Below are 17,097 nucleotides of genomic sequence, written 5' to 3' on the forward strand. Positions count from 1 at the left end.
TGATCCCCTTACTCCATGAACACCAAGATAGTCCCTGCCAAGTGGTCCAGGTGTCAGTCAGACCGATCTCAACATAGGCCAATGAACTAAATCAAGTTCCATATCCAGTTGAGTGGCTTTATTCATGGACCAAGCAGAGAGAAGATCGGAAATGGTTGGTTTCATTTCAGATAAAAGAAAGAACACAGTTATGTGCCTAAGGTCATTCAAGGTTGAACCTAAGGTTGAACTGCTCTGTCGCTGACCCATGAAATAGAGCTACACTGGTGAGTTATGGAAACATGTATTCTTCAGATGAGCACCTGCACATAAAGGCACAAAGAGTCAACAAAGTTGCAGGAGTGATTCTCGCTGCCGCATAATTATAAAAATCATGGCTATTTATTCTAGTGCTTACCAAAGCTCAAGGGATTTTGATTTCCAAAGGCCACTTTTGAAAACAATGCAAGAATCCTCAAGTGAAGAGCAACACTTGTTCGCCTCAGATGTGAAGCCTGAAAATCTGGTGCATAAATATAGTCCTAAACCTCCAAGAGCCTGGGGAGAGATGTAGGGAAAGCAGAGACTGTGCCAGAGTGAGGTTTCGTATCATCCCCTTCTCGGGTGGCCAAGTGCCTTCCATTACAGAGGACAATCCTCTATTGTCGAGAGCTAGCAAAGGACAGCCCTGCATTTCACAGAATCAAAGAATCATAGAATAGTAGGGTTGGAAGGGGCTGACAAGGCCATCGAGTCCAAACCCCTGCTTAATGCAGGAATCCAAGTCAGAGCATCCCTGACATTTGAGGGATGTCAAATCCCTGACATGTGAGAACATTTGAAGATGTTCTCTCTCAGATGAGCTGCCCAGTACACGCCTGGATTAAAAGAAAGAACCACAAGGGGAGAGAGGAAACAAGGGCCTGGAAGTTGACTAGTAATAGGACCTGGACAGCAAACCGAGCAGGTACACAAGTCACCTAGTCAGTCTCTCCACTATGGTCTGATGTTTTTTATTTCCATGTAAACCATAGTTATTATTTCTGCATTTGCACCTATACTTACAATGACGTCTTCAGAGCTGAGGCCATGCCAGGCTGCATCTTCTTTCTTTGTGCAGTTACTGCAGGTAGGAGAAGGCTCAGCTTCCTGGTAGTTGCTCCTGAGACCAGTCACTGGCTCGTATTTGCATGCCCGCACACACAAGAGGCACAGAAGGAGATTGTTGCAGACGTTTCCAGCATGCTGCTGCTGCTGCTTCTCCTGCTGCCCTACCTTCCCTGTGGGATGCTGAAGACAAAATGCCCTTTGAATCTGAGAAGTGATCGGAGTGACTCATTTAATTATTACAGGCCAGGACAGTACCTGATCAGTGCGATCACATCTACAGGAAATACTGAATTTGAGCCATACATTTTCTGGAAGCCTCCCTCTTCCCGGTTTTCCTCGTAAGTGATGTTCTGCCTAGTTCTGAATTCATACTTTCCAGCTGTCTGTCTTTAGCAGAGCCGACAGTGAATCTCTCTGTACTGGTAAGCTGTCCTCTTTAAAAAGAGCTCCTATGAAATCCAATAAATAAAAGTCAGAGGGCATAATCTGATTTATTTTATTCATTTTATTTGTCTTCCGCCTTTCTATCAAGAAAATGGCACTCAGGTTTGCTTTCAATAATGGATACATAAAAACTTGATTAAAGCAACAATGAAACAAATACATTTACACAGACTTAAAAATACAACCATGATAGGATAAAAATAGCCCCCGACCCAGCAGTTCTGCTTACATGCCAAAGGCCTGCTTGAATGTGTCAGCCTGCTGGAGCCACAACAGCACAGAGGGAGCCGACCCATCCTCACTTGGCAGGGAGTGCCACAGTCTGCTTTAGGAGTTAGCTTCCCTGTTTCACTGTGTCTGGGAAGAACAGAGTTCGCCTGTGGAGAGAAATGAATTGTCTGGCTGCTCTTCTTCTATGCATCCTTTGTGGTTTGGAATCTGACTGCTCCCTTTCATGTGGGTTCCCACTTTTTCATAAGCTGCATTTTTGCACTGTGCAGCTTTTCACTGTTCCTCCTGTATAGGTATGGAGAGGAGTCCATCTGCATCAGGTAAAGTGGCGAATGCTCTCAAAACGTAGGCCAGGATGAATGTGCTAGTCCTTGAGGCTCTGTGTGTTCTTCTCTCTTCATGAGTGTCAGGGAGAACTGTTTTCAAATGACATCTCAGTGGTAGGTTACCACCAAGGATTATACATGGGTTCTCCTGTTCAAGCTGCCAGCCAGCCATGCCTTCTCCATGGTACTCCATTCCATTCCCCCCACACTTTTCCTTTTTGCTTTTCAAACTGGCACTCAATGTTCTGTGGGTACTGAACATATTATAGTTATCAATGCACTGTTTTGTTTTTTGGGGGGAGCTTGCCCTCTTCGGTTGCCTTTTTTAAAAAATGTCTGCCTTTGTACACTGCTGCCCTCCTTCAGGAGTGAGCGCTGGCAGGCTATTCTGGAAAAAAAAAAAAAACATACCGGCTAACAGAGCAGGCACAGAAGAAGCTTCAGTATTGTGGGGAAAGTGGGAATAGGGGATGGTTTGAGCTCAGGCAATGATCCTTGTTCTGAGTATCGTGGGAAAATGTGTCTTTAGCCCTGGGACTATACTCGAGGTGGTTGGAGAACTGAATAGTTTCTGGTTCAACTGCTTCCTTGACTCTGCAGAACGTGTTGTGCATTTATCTTCCAAGGGCTGGTGTGTGGCATTGGAGTGCTGGGACTAGGACTGGACTCAGGTTCCACTCAGTCAGGAAGTTCACTGGCTGACATTAGACCATTCATGTTGTGAGGATCAGATGGGTGTAGGAGCCATGTTCACTACCCTGAGCTGATGTACAATAACATATCTAGCAGTTTCAAGAGGAAGCAATGTGATTTAGGGTGTACTGTGCCTTGCATACGTCTTGACCTCCCCCCCTTTGACTTTTCCACATTTGGCTGTGTTACAATCTGGAATTGAAATCAGGTTAATTGGCCTTTTTTCCATTAGATTTCCACAACATACTTGAGCATTTGAATATGCAAAAATATTTTTATTGTGGCTCAAAATTAATTAAACCAAAACAAACGGGCATTTGTTGGTTGCATAAGTATTCCTCCCCTGTGGCAATAGTTGGTAGAAACACCTCGGGCAGCAAGTACATCTGTGAGTCTCTTCTGGTAAGTTTCTACCATCTTTGCGCATCGCGATTCTGCCATTTCCCCCCATTCATCTCAACAAAATTGCTCAAGCCATCTCAGGTTGGCTGGGGACCGTTGGTGAATGGAAATTTTCAGGTCTTGCCACAGATTCTCAATATGACTGAGGTCTGGGCTTTGACTGAGCCATTCTATGATATTCAGGTTCTTGTTTTTAAACCACTCCTTGTGAAACTTTGGTTGTGGGTTTAGTGTCATTGTCCTGCTGGCAGGTGACCGTCTGCCCAGACCCAGCTCCCTGGCAGAATGAAACAGGTTTTCCTTTAGAATTGCCCTGTATTTGGCTCCATCCATCCTTCCCTCAGTCCTGATGGGTTTTCCAGTCCCTGTCAATGACAAGCATCCCCAGCCCATGATGCTGCCCCCACCATGCTCCACCGTGGGGATGGTGTTCTCAGGGTGATGAGCATTGTTGGCATTGCGCCACACGTAGCGTTTTGTGGTAAGGCCCAAAAGTTCAGTTTTGGTCTCATCAGTCCAGAGAACCTTTCCCCATGTGTTTGCTATGTCTCCTGCATGCCTTTTGGCAAAATCCAAAGTCTATTTCATTTGTGCGTGTTTTTTTCAGCAATGGCCTTCTTCTTGGCCCCCTTCCATAAACCCCACTTTTGTGGAGCATCCAGGTGATAGTTGTCCCATGGACAGTTTCTTCCATGTCAGCCATGGATCTCTCCAGCCCCTGCAGAGATTGGCCTCTTGGTTGCCTCTCTTCCTAATGCCCTCCTTACCCGGTCACTGAGTTTTGGTGGACAGCCTTCTCTAGTTAGAATCACAGTGTGTCATATTCTTTTCTTTTCAAAATAATGGATTTAATGGTGCTTGGGAGGATGTTCATAGTTCTGGATATTTTTTTATAACCCAATCCTGATTTGTGCTTCACCAGAACATTATCCCAGGGTTGTTGTGATAGCTGCTTGGTCTTCATGATGCTGTTTGTTTAGAAATGCTCTCCCACAAACTCTGGGGCTTTCCAGAAAATGGTGCATTTAATCTGAGATCACCTGACACTGGAATTGCACACAGGTGCACTCCATTCAACAAATGATGTGACCTCTGAAGGCAGTTGGTTGTAGCAGAGCTTATTTAGGGGCATCACAGCAAAGGGGGTGAATACTTATGCAATGGAGACTTTTCTGCTCTTACTTTTTAAATCGTTTTGTAAAATATGTGGCTTCCCCCACCCCCACTTCATCATCATGGACTACTTTGTATAGATCAGTGACAAGGAATCCTAATTAAATCCATTTGAATTCCAGGTGGTAACACAACAAAATGTGGAAAAGTCAAAGGGAGGTGAATACTTATGCAAGGCACCATAACTCCAGAAAGGTAGTGGAATTACCTTCCCAAATGCAGTGTGTGCAGGGTGACCATAGGTTCCCCAAGGAGATAAAAAAAAAATCACCTGGCTACCTTTGTTTTATACTTCCGTTCTAGTTTGGAGGCTGACTGCTCCTTCTCTCATTTACATTTCAATGTTAACTGGCAAACATCCTAAAAACTAGCTCTCATCCTTATAGCACCCCCCCATGTCATGATACTCAAACTCTGCAAGATATATTTTGATTGGATCTACAGAGGGAGGGACCATAGCTCAGTCAGTAGAGCATGAGCATAGCATACCAAAGGCCCCAGGTTTGATCTGCGGCATCTCCAGGTAGGGCTGGAAAAAACACTGCCTGAAACCCTGGAGAGCCACTGCCTAACGGTGTTGACATTGACAATACTGGATGAAATGGACCAAGGGTCTGACTCAGTAGAAGGCAGCGGCCTATGTTCGTATGTCCCTAGCGATGTTGTGCAGGCGTGGTTATTCAGGGATAGATCTCACTGTGCCCAATGAGGCTCATTCCCTGCCCAGTATGTTTAGGATTTCTGCCCAGGTTCTTCAAAGCTTCTGCACTACCTTCTCCTGCACTGAACTGGGCATCTTCCCCTGCTTTGTGGTTCAGGCCTTTTGCTTGCCAAGGGCTATGAACCATGCCATTTGGAGAACCCCTCATGCTCGGATAAACGATGTTGAATTGGGCTCTAGGTCAGTGATCATCTGAAGGCCAAACCAAATGTGACAAGGTATCTGATTTTTACATCTAACATCCACATTTTAAATGATGCAAATACATGCCATGGAGGGTGGACAATTCGGCACCTGACTAGAAAGGGTGGGGAAGGGGAATGTAACCTTTCCCCCCTCTGTCATGGTCCCAACAAAAATAACCCCCTGATTCCACTGTTTGCACTAGGAAGAAATGCCATATTAGTGTCACTGGGAGTCTAGTTCTAAGAGTCAAATGTTGAGATTTCTATTTCCTAGAAAAGCCATTTTAATAAATGAAGCAAGAAATGGGATATCCTTGTGTGGAATTTTGGGTTAATATCTGATGACATCTTTCTTTGTTGCAGTTTAGGGGGTACGAAGTACTGGTCCATCCTCCCATTCTTCTTTGGCATTCGTGAGATCAACCAGAATCCGAGGCTGTTGCCCAATATCACCCTGGGCTACAACGTCTATGAGAACTATTTCAACGCAAGAATGACTTATGAGGCCATGGTAGACCTGCTGTCTATTGGGGGACAAAGTGTTCCGAACTTCAGCTGTGGGAGACAGAATCACCTCTTGGCGGTCCTTGAAGGGTCTGACCCTGGAATCTCCAACAGGATTTCAAGCATGCTGGACATCTACAAAGTCCCCCAGGTATGAATGGTGGGAAAGGATGCAGGCTGGGTCTACTTCCACTTTGCACTCTCTCTCCAGGGAAGACCAGGAGGTGGCATCGAGCTGGGGATCACCATGTAAGGCTGGAGCCAGGCAGCACTCACCTGAGGAGCTGAACATGGACTGAGAGATGTTTTGCCTTCCTGAGAATACAGATAAGAAATAAGTGAACAAGCACACAACTGGAAATAGGTCAAGCAATAATAGTATAATTTTAGAACAATACGGACACACAATGGACCTGGTGGGTGTGAGTGATCTATTTGAAATAGATTGTTGGAGCAATATAATTATACATATGTAAACAATATGAATACAATTGTACCTACGATAGGTCTAGAGACTGCATTGACTCATGTTTCAGCATCCCTTATTATATTCCTTGGGTAACCCCTATCCACCAATTGTTGCCTAAATAGTATTTTTTTATTCATATACTGATGATATTGTGAGGAGTTCCTCTTGAGACATAAATAATGTCCATATGGTAGATTCCTACGCAGATGCACTGGGTGGAAAGATTCAAACTGCAAAAGAGAATTCCTGTCAGTCAGTTTTCTGAATCCTCTAATGTAGAGATGATTTTGTCTGCAGTATACCTCTGTATCTAAAAATGAAACACTCAGTGCATCAAAATGAGAAGAAAAATTTATAGTGGGATGTATTTTATCGATCCAGGACAGAAATTGATTTCAATGTTTTGTTTCGAAAATATTAGAAAAATATCATCAATATAACATTTATAAAAAGAAAATCCATATAAAATGGGTTGAAGTTAACATTGAATATTTCTGTGTCCTTTAGGGATGCCATGAATAAATTAGCCACACTAGGGGCAAAAGGACTCCCCATTGCTACTCCCCTACCTTGAAAATAAAATTGTCGAGAGAATCTGAAATAATTTTTCTCAAGAATGATGTCCACTAATTCCATAAGGAAATATGTGGGAAGAGAAAGATCGTCCCTAGTGTCAAGAAAAGTTTCAACTATCATATGTGCCTCCTCATGTGGAATATTAGTATATAAGGAATTAACATCCAGAGTTCCCAAGACAGTCTCTGGATAAATTTCCATGCTCCCCACCTCATTAATGAAGTCCTGGGTGTCTTTCAAATATGAAGGAATCCTGATTACCAAAGGACGTAGAAAATAGTCCAGATACTGAGATCCAGGTTCCAAAATGGAATTAGAACCAAAGACAATCGGGCGACCGGGAGGTGGAAAACCAGGCTTGTGTATTTTAGGAAGGATAGAGATAACAGGAACACATGGATACGGGTTTTGAAGAAATTTAGAGGTTTTTTCATTAATCAGCCCCAAATGCATCACTTCCCTTACCGTAGTAGTAATGATAGAGGAAATATGTTTAGTAGGGTCATATGAAATAGGTTTATAACAGGAAGAATCTTGTAATTGTTATGAATCTCTTGCATGTAATCTTCCTTGTTACGCACCACAATGGCACCACTGTGGTGTGTCTGCATCCTTAATCACTATAGCCGATTCTTTCAAAATATTCAGATCCTTCCTTGATAGATTATACCATCCTTTCCTGGGCCTGTGTTCAAAATGCTCTATATCTCCAAGGACCATCTCTTCAAAAACCTGACTACAGGGCCTAGTGATAGCTGGTATAAATCTTGAACTATGTTGGAGGGGAGAAGATATTAACTCTTCACTTTCACCAAAGAACTCCCTCAATTTTAATTGTCGTATAAATTGGAAAAAAGTCAATACGGGTATGAAAGGCATTATATCCGTGTGTGGGAACAAAATCTCTCTGGAATTGGAACACTTTCCTTGCTTGTTAAGTACAGCCCTGCTTTCCTGTAAATAATTTTTCATAAGATTATGAAACAATTCTTAACAAGAACCTTTGTATTCATGTGAAATAATGTTTTTGTACATGTTTATATTTTGTATATGTATTTAATAACTGACAACAAGTGTGAATATAAATATAACCAACACTGTGTGTGTACGTATGTGCATATGCATGCACACACACACGTTTGCCTGTGTGTGCATATGTGTGCATATACATATGACTATAGATCTGAATATCTCAATATCTTTACAGTTATTATTTACCTAAAGAAGCAACTCATATGCGAAATAGGATTGCACTGGATTCCTGTAACACTTTTTGGATGGACTTTGAGATCCTTTGAACTAATTATAATATTTATATGTATATACGAGTGATACAGATGCTTCTGTCATTTTCCAGTGTATGTACAATTGTATTCACATTGTTTTCATGTGTATAATTATATTGTTCCAACAATCTATTTCAAATAGATCACTAAGACCCACTAAGTTCATTGTGTGTTCATATTGTTATAACATTACACTAATATTGCTTGACCTCTTTACAGTTGTGTGCTTGTTCGCTTATTCCTCAGAATACACCCTTACTTCATTTGTCCACTGTATCCTCTGCACAGGGCAGTGTGAAACAGTACAAAGCATGCAGTGAGTATTTGGCTTTTGATGATGGGTTGAATCCAGACTAAGGGGGCTTCCAGATGGAGGCCTCCTAGCAGTAACACTCCAGCGGCATTCTGCAGAAATGTGGACTGATTTTTCCGTAACGTTTATTTTTCTAGTAAAAAAAATCCCAGAAGTGGGGAAGCACGGGAGGGTTACAATGTGAAGACATCGTCTTCTGGACCTCCCATAAGAATCCCCCCATGGAAGCAAAGTCAGTCAGTCACGCATACTCCCATTGCTCTCAGTGGCACTTAAATCACAGCTAACTTGTTACATTGATTTCGGTGGGACCTTAGTTAGACTAATTTAGGCTGGATCGAACATTGTATTTTTAGGATTACAGAAACTCACCCAGGAAGTTGTACTACTGAAGTGTGGGGTATAAATGTTTTAATTTTATAAGTAAGAAAAGCTCAAAGTGAGTGCCCATGCCTTGACCAGAAGATCCCTCTATCATGGTCCATCCAACAGTCCCTCTGGAATATATATAAAATATTCACATAATTAAATTTCCTTTGGACAACTTCTGTTTTGTAAGAAGGATAAAGAATTGTGCATGTCTGAAAACATTGTCTATTTCTTATGGCAAATACCTTTGTGGACAAGTGTTTGATTTTTCTAATGTAGTTTTTGTCCAATGACAAAAACACAACATAAAATTCCTTGCCACCACTCCCCCATCATAAGAACACAAGATCATAAGAAGAGCCATGATAGATCAGACCAAGGTCCCATCTAGTCCAGCATTTTGTCCCCGCAGCGGCCAGGAAACCACAAGCAGGAAGCCGAAGCAATAGCACCCTCCTGCCCATGCTCCCCAGCAACTGGTGTCCATAGCCATACCACCGCAAGTAATGGAACATGAGCAAGGGATCCTAGAACAAGGCGTCACTGACAAACTTTTCTGGTCAAAAGTGGGAAGGGGCCACAGAGTAAAGGTGTACACTGGCCTCCACTTTGACTATGCAGTGACCCCGATTCAGTGCTTTGGAAACTGGCCCCATTCTGCTCAGCCTGATTTGGAGTCTGTCTGCCTTGAGTCAACCCCAGCCTCAAATCTAGGTTTGGGAATCTGAGCCTTGATTCTCCCATGGACTCTCAGAGATTATATTTGCATTCTTTGTGGGAGCAAATATGTGATTGGGGACTCAGATTTCACATGTGCCTTTTACCTTTCTTGTCTCACTTAGCTTTTCTCTTAGCTTGATCGGTTTACCATCTGGGAATTGGGAAGTGATGGTTGAAACAGCAATTTTTGAACTTGCCAAAATTCTCCAAAATCCACCTCAAAGGTTGTTTTCTTATTGACCTGTTTTTGCTCATTCAAATGGGAAAGTGCATATTTCTATGTATATTTTTCGAAAGTGTGCACTTTCCCCCTACTGATTCAAGTATGCAAATGCATATTATTTTTGAATATCCCCAATCTCTTCCCCTCGTTACTAGGTCAGTTATGGGTTTGTCAGTCAAGGTCCCAAGGATAGACCAAAGATCCCCTTTTGTTACCGGATGGTCCCCAAACCAGAACCTCCATACCTGGGGATTGTCAAACTGCTCCTGCATTTCAGATGGACTTGGATCAGTCTCCTGACTCCAGACAATGACAATGGAGAGCGGTTCATGAGCAGCTTCACACCTGTGGTGATCAGGAACGGAATTTGCATTGCCTTCTCAGAAAGCATTCCAGTGCTGGATCATAGAAAGATGTTGAACATAGTTTCATATTTAATAAAAACCCAGGTCAATGTAGTTGTTTGTCCAGTGGACTTTCAGATCATTGCAAAAGTAGTATTCATAATGCATAGAGCTGAACAGATGACAAAACGAACTGTGGGGAAAGTTTGGATTGCAACAGCTCTTCAGGAACTCAGTATCAGCTTGATGTACACCATGCACCGTAACCTGGGTGTTGATTTCCAGCACACCCCAGTTTCTTTGTCCTTCATAATCAAGAAAGACAGATGGACACAATATGACAATTATGAATCATTTGTCCTAGCTATCAAGCATTTTGTAGAGACAGCATTTCATTGCTCATATTCCAGTCATGTGCTGTCTGGGAAAGTCTGGGAAAGATGCAGAGAAAAAGAGACCTGGGAGAACCTGCCCCAGGATGTGATTGAAAGGATCCTATCTCAAGACTCCTACAGTGTTTACAGTTCCATCCAGGCTGTGGCACAGACCTTACATGCCGCATACTTGTCCAAATCAAATGCAAAGAGGATGGCTGGCGGAGAGAAGCAGGCGCTTCAAAAGTTCCAGCCATGGCAGGTATTCCTTCTCCTTCACACATTTCATTCATTGATTACACTTGTACCCCCCCTTTCTTCCAAGGAGCTCAAGATGGCACACATGTCGTCCTCCCCATCTTTGTCTTCACAACAGCCCTGTGTATTAGCGTAAGCTGAGTGCTTGTGACTGGCCAAGGCAATCTAGTGAGCTTCCTAGAGAAACCATAGTGAGGATTTGAACCCACATGGGGGCAGGAATGGAGAGGTAGAGCTAGTGTATCAGGTGTCCCAGTCAGAAATCCTTCCCTTGTTCTGTCAATATTCTTTTGAAAATCTGTACACAACCATACGGGGATTCCCTGGGTGTACCTCCTATTCAGCTCCTCAACAATGTGCAAACATGAGCTAGCCGGGGACGTGGGGTGTCTGTTGGTAATGCTGGGGTCTCCTAGAGAAGATTATTGAGTCACTTCATCATCCATGCAGGAGCAGCCCTCTTGGGTGTGCATTATATCCTCGTAGCGGTACCAGATGATATTATTCTGGTGATATGGTATGGAGGTACAGAGCATTGTCTATTTGTCATGTTGAGATCACTACCTGGATGGATTTAGAGACTTACAAGAACTGCCCACTTTGCCTTGTGTCACATAGCCTCAAGAAAAGATCTACCCACATTTCCTTGACTGTAAATAAAATTCACCTAGCAAATGGGAATTCTGCATACAGGCTAAGATACCATATTCCAGCCATAATAATTAAACAGAGCTCAGTGGCCTGGAAGAATCAGTGTAGACTAGAGCTCCAAATGGTCAGACCCAAGATGTACAACAGACTTTCCAGGAATTCTCAAGTGTTTTCTTTTTTCTCTGTCATTCTAGTTACACCCTTTCCTGAAGGAGTACCATCTTCACAATGCATCCATGGGTGGAGTTTATATGGATGAGGATGGGGAACTGGCATCTGACTTTCATATAGTCAACTGGGTGGTTTTTCCCAATATGTCCACTGCTAGAGTGGACATAGGGAGCATAGAAAGACAGGCCTCCATGGAGATCAAGTTCACCATCGATCAGAATGCCATTGTGTGGCCCAAGCACCAGGTAGGAGAAACTACTCATTTCATTTGATGTCCTTTAATACTTTATTTGTTTATTTATTATACTTCTACACCTTCCTAGGCAATCCGATATATGTCTACAGCAAAATTTGTCTCATTGAGTTCAATAAGGCTTGCCCATTAAGTTCAGTTGAGCTTAGTCCCAGGTAAGTGGGCATAGGATTCCAACCTTAAATTCTATCAGTTTGTTCGCTATTGTAAATAGCACTTTAGGAATGTGCTTCCCAATCCATTAATGTATAAAAAAACATTGTGAGTATAAATAGAAAAGGTTTAGCATCATTTTAAGGAATGCTTGGAGGCTTGCTGTGAAGTTTGCAAGGCCAGTGTTCCCCTCTTTCTTACAAGGCATATTTGAAATGTTGCAAACTCTTGTGGGGGCTGTCACAAAATGGCTTCCATGATGAGGGGTGCCCATTCGTGTAATGGCTGTTCTGGTGGGCATGGCCATCATAAATTACCCATTTCACAGAAGGCAGCAGAGGGGACAGGGAAGCAGGTCCATATAGGGAAAGATCCCCCTGCATCACATCATGTGTGCCATTGTATGACAATGTCTCTGTCACCTGTGCAGGTGTTGGCCCTGAATTGCTTTAAGGCATGGGTGTTCTGTGTAAAAGGGGTGGATCAGTTTGTATGTGTGTCTGAATGAGAGTGAGAGAGATTTCTGTATATATTTGAAAGTGTTACAATGTCTTTGTTCACTTCATTTTGGATATTTTTTAAACCCTGCCTTTAATGCCTTTTGCAAATTGATTTGTTAAATATCCCCCCAAATCCTTCATTATTATACTACCCCACCACCCACCACACAGGTTTGCAGGCATGCTTTCCCATACTTAGTCCTGAGTAATCCAGTCCTCTTTACCTGTGAGGACACAATTATAAGATGAATTTTAGTACTGTGCCACTTCTCTTTGTTATTTCTGAATAGGTATGAACAGGGGTTCCATTTGTATCTGATGAACGGTGCCTACAAAACATAGCCCAAAGTGAATTTGTTACTCTTTAATATGGCAGGTGATTTTTTGAGGTCATTAAAAGAGGTGGAATTCAGACAATCTCACAATTAGTTGCTGGGTTCCAAACACTCTATGTGGCTCTGAGCATTTCTTCTTCTTCTTCTTCTTCTTCTTCTTCTTCTTCTTCTTCTTCTTCCTCTTCCTCTTCCTCTTCTTCTTGTGTGGCTGGCCTGCACCGTTCTTCACTCATGATTTTAAAGTCATTTGATTCTCTGTGGAATGGGAGTTGCTGTTGTTACAGGAGAATCTGGGCCCAAACCAAAGGAATATCTTTCTGGGATTATTTTTATTTTTGTAACAATGTGCAAGGGGTGGATTAGGGATGCTTTAAGGGCACAATCCCATGCAGGTGTAGACAGAAAAGGTTCCTCCAACTCCCAGGATGCTTCTGACAGCCATATTGGCTGTGGGGTGGTGAGAGTTGAACAACATCTTTCTGTCTTAACATACATAGGATTGTGCCTTCAATTGTTTGTCTCAAGCACCAGATTCAGGTTGCCTCTGCCTTTGTTCCATCAACAGAAGAACATCCACCAAAGAGGAGTCAGGGGCACTAACTAAAAGTTCCCTGTCATGCAAAAGTATAACTAGTTTCTACCGATATATATAAAACTTTCAGACTAAGAAATGTTCCTGTATTCTCCTTTTCTTCATGGATAGGCCGTGCCTTTTTCTCGATGCACTGAAAGTTGTCGGCCTGGATTTGCCAAGAGGACTAAGGAAGGACAGCCCCTCTGTTGCTATGCTTGTGTCCCATGTGCAGAAGGAACAATCTCCACTCAGGAAGGTGGGTGACGCTAGAACCAAGAGCTGCTCTTTCTGAACAGAGCCCACATGTATTGACATGTTCTGGGAAGGGTTGTTTTAGGTATGGGTTCCTTTCTGTATTTTTGTTCCCCAGGAAAGGAGGGGAAGTACTGTGTGTGTCTGAGTGTGTGAGTATGTTTGTGTGTGTGTGTGTGTGTTTGGATGGATGGATGGATGGATGGATGGATAGATAGATAGATAGATAGATAGATAGATAGATAGATAGACAGACAGACAGACAGACAAACTTTGTTTTACAGGATCCAGCAAGAAAGACAGGGGAAACTACAAAGGAAGGTATGAATCGAGAATGTTGGGGGAGGGGAAACCAAAGGACAAGGCAAGGAAACTAAAGGTATTTCTTAATTTTTTCTTGTTTAAAGAAAGAAAGAAAGAAAGAAAGAAAGAAAATAATGAAAGAAAGAAAGAAAGAAAGAAAGACAGACAGACAGACAGACAGACAAAACTAATAAGAATGGTTGAATATTTCAGAAGGGTGGTTGAATATTTCAGAAGGGTAGGGTAGGGTAGGGTGGCGTGGGTGGGTGGTGGTGGTGAAGCCAAAGAACAAGGTAAGGAATGGTGGAAAGTAATGTTTCTGGTTTTCTAAACAAATTATGAAGAAAATAAAGCAAGGGAATGGTTGAATTGAAAAGGGCTGGGTGGGAAAGAATAAGAGCAACGCTTCAGTACAACACACACACACACACACACACACACCAGAGATCCAGCCAACTAAGTGACACAGCTCACTCTAACTGTAAGCAGTAGCTCTCTCCCCCACGGTGAGACAAATGCAGGCTGATCTCCAATATATCCGGTATCCCACCCACCCACCTCTACCACTATAACTAGGCATGGCGGAGAATTCCACCACAGATCTCAGTGAGGCTGAATGCCAGCGACTTCAGCCCCCCGAAATCTGTGGCGGAACAAAGCCCCCCCACCCCCACCCCACAAAATGGGTCGGCCAATCCGGTGCTCCTCGAATGGCGGCCGCATCTGCAGCCGCCATCCACGTCTTTCGAATGGCCATGATAGGCTACGTAAATATTTACATAGCCTATCACAGCTAAAGAAGGAAACTCAAATGGCAGCCGCCGTGGCCACCACGATTTGCGTTACCTTTTTTTTTTGCCGTGATAGGCTATGTAAATATTTACAGACCTGCTTCACTTTGGACCACCTCGATGCTGTTCTGATTTGCTTCAAATCACACGGAGGTACCCTGAAGTGCCCCAATTAGCGTTGGGATTTGGATTTAGCATTGAAGTGATGCACAGCCCTATTTTGCACAGCCACCTGAAGGCAGGCCCACATGCATTGCAGAATTCCAGTTTTGAGAGAACACTCCTGCTCCTTCAGAGAAGAGTAACTGCATGCAGAGCAGACAACTAACCACGTTCCTGGACAGTGAAGCCACTCACCCATGGAGTGACTTTGACTGGTAGGGAATCTAGAATCTTGGGCAAAATCTCGGGCAAGAGGAGTCCTGGACCTTCTTTCTGGGACCCTTTTAGGGTGGTGATGCACAGGACTGAACCTGCAAACTTCTCCATGCAAAACATGTCCCCTACCAGTCAACACGAGCAGAGCCCTGTTGGTTCAGATCAATGGACCATCTAGTCCAGCAGGCTGTTCCCAAAGCATCCAGCCAGGTGCCTCTGAGAAGCCCATAAGCAGGAGATGAAGGCATTAGCTCTCTCCTGTTGTTACAAACGTGAACTGGTATGCAGACGCAGACTGGTTTTCTATCTGCAGGACGTACATATTTATTAATTATTGGTTTATTCAAGTATTTTCATCCTGCTAAGCAGCAAAGCAAGGCTCCCTGATTCGCCTACAACTGATAAAAAATGATGGTCCCTGCTGATGGGCTTAAACTATAAAAAGGCATGGCACACGAAAAAAAGGGATGGGGAAGCGACCATATAGGCACCATGATCACAAGGTATTGATAGACCTCCCAGAATGTATCTAATCTTTGTCCAATGCTACAGGCCAGCCCCATATACTGTGGCATGGCATTCTGAAATCTGCCCCCTTTTCAACCCTCATTCATTTTGTTAGTTTTTGCTCTCTCATGCATCCAGGTTTCACCTTCCTCTCATGGCATCTATGCTTTCACCCTTAACATATCTTACAGGGCAGGGGTGGGCAGAAAGTAGATCTCCAAATGTTTGGAGTTCAACTTCCAGAAGCTCCTGCTAACATGGACAATGGAGAGAAAGCTGGGATTTGAATTCCAAGACATCTGGAGATCTATTTTCTGTCCACCGCTTGGATGAGGCTGGATTATAATAATGCTGCAGCTAGTCTTTCCTCCTCCTCCTCCAATTCTTCTCCTTCTCCTTCTTCAGATGCAGGCAATTGCTATAAGTGTCCAGATCATCAACATCCAAACAAGGACCGAGATCAATGTGTTCCTAAGCTGATCAACTTTCTCTCCTACAAAGAAATGTTGGGGATCATCATTACCTTCTTTTCCCTTTTCTTATCCCTCACCACTGGCCTTCTTTTAGTTATCTTCATTAAATATCGAGAAACTCCAGTAGTCAAAGCTAACAACCGTGACCTCACCTACATGCTCCTCGTCTCTCTCCTTCTTTCCTTTTTGTCCTCCTTCCTATTCATTGGTCAGCCCCAGAAGGTGACCTGCCTTCTTCGACAAACTGCCTTCAGCATCATCTTCTCGGTTGCCGTCTCTTGTTTGTTGGCCAAAACTATCACAGTGGTGGTGGCATTTCTAGCCACCAAGCCAGGCAGCAGGATGAGGAAATGGCTGGGGAGCAGTTTGGCAAACTCTATTGTAATCTCTTCCTCTAGTGTTCAAGTTGGCACCTGCATTGTCTGGCTTGGAATCTCTCCTCCATTTCCAGACTCTGACATGCTTTCCCAACCTGGGCAGATCATCCTGCAATGCAATGAAGGGTCTGTCATCATGTTTTATCTCACACTTGGTTACATGGGCTTTCTAGCTGTCACTTGTTTCATGTTGGCTTTCCTAGCCAGGAAGCTGCCTGGGGCATTCAACGAAGCCAAGCTGATCACCTTCAGCATGGTGGTGTTTTGCAGTGTGTGGGTGTCCTTTGTGCCGACCTACCTGAGCACCAAAGGCAAAGACATGGTGGCTGTGCAGGTCTTCTCCATTTTGGCCTCCAGTTTGGGATTACAGGGTTGCATCTTCATCCCCAAATGCTACATTATTGTATTGAGGCCAGATCTGAATAAAAAGCAGCATCTAATGATGAAATCAAAAGACAGCATATGATTGAAATATACTTATTTTGTACAGCACGGTGGTAATAAAAACCAGTCTACCTGCCTTTGGAGTGAACTTCATTTGTATGGTATTCTAGCAAAGCTCTTCTTTCCAAATTCATTCAAGAAGAAATGACAAAGAGCAAAGAGCAAAGAGCAAATTTGACAAATAGCTGTCTGGGTGGGACTGATAGGTGTCCAGTACATCTAGGGGTGCCAGGAT

At 43.3% G+C, this 17,097-nt stretch overlaps 1 protein-coding gene across 1 annotated transcript; it reads left to right on the forward strand.

Annotated features, from left to right (window-relative positions):
* The first annotated feature begins 5,772 nt into the window (after nucleotides 1-5,772).
* Nucleotides 5,773-16,884, forward strand: LOC146355486 (vomeronasal type-2 receptor 26-like). Its single transcript, XM_084829900.1, has 4 exons — nucleotides 5,773-5,919; nucleotides 11,546-11,767; nucleotides 12,359-12,422; nucleotides 15,974-16,884. Exons 1-4 carry the CDS (start codon nucleotides 5,773-5,775, stop codon nucleotides 16,882-16,884), a joined length of 1,344 nt encoding a protein of 447 aa, XP_084686026.1.
* The last annotated feature ends 213 nt before the right edge of the window (nucleotides 16,885-17,097 follow it).

The sequence above is a fragment of the Heloderma suspectum genome, chromosome 2 (assembly GCF_057233095.1).
Source record: "Heloderma suspectum isolate Gila_16-S chromosome 2, 16-S_ref, whole genome shotgun sequence".
Taxonomy (NCBI): Eukaryota; Metazoa; Chordata; class Lepidosauria; order Squamata; family Helodermatidae; genus Heloderma; species Heloderma suspectum.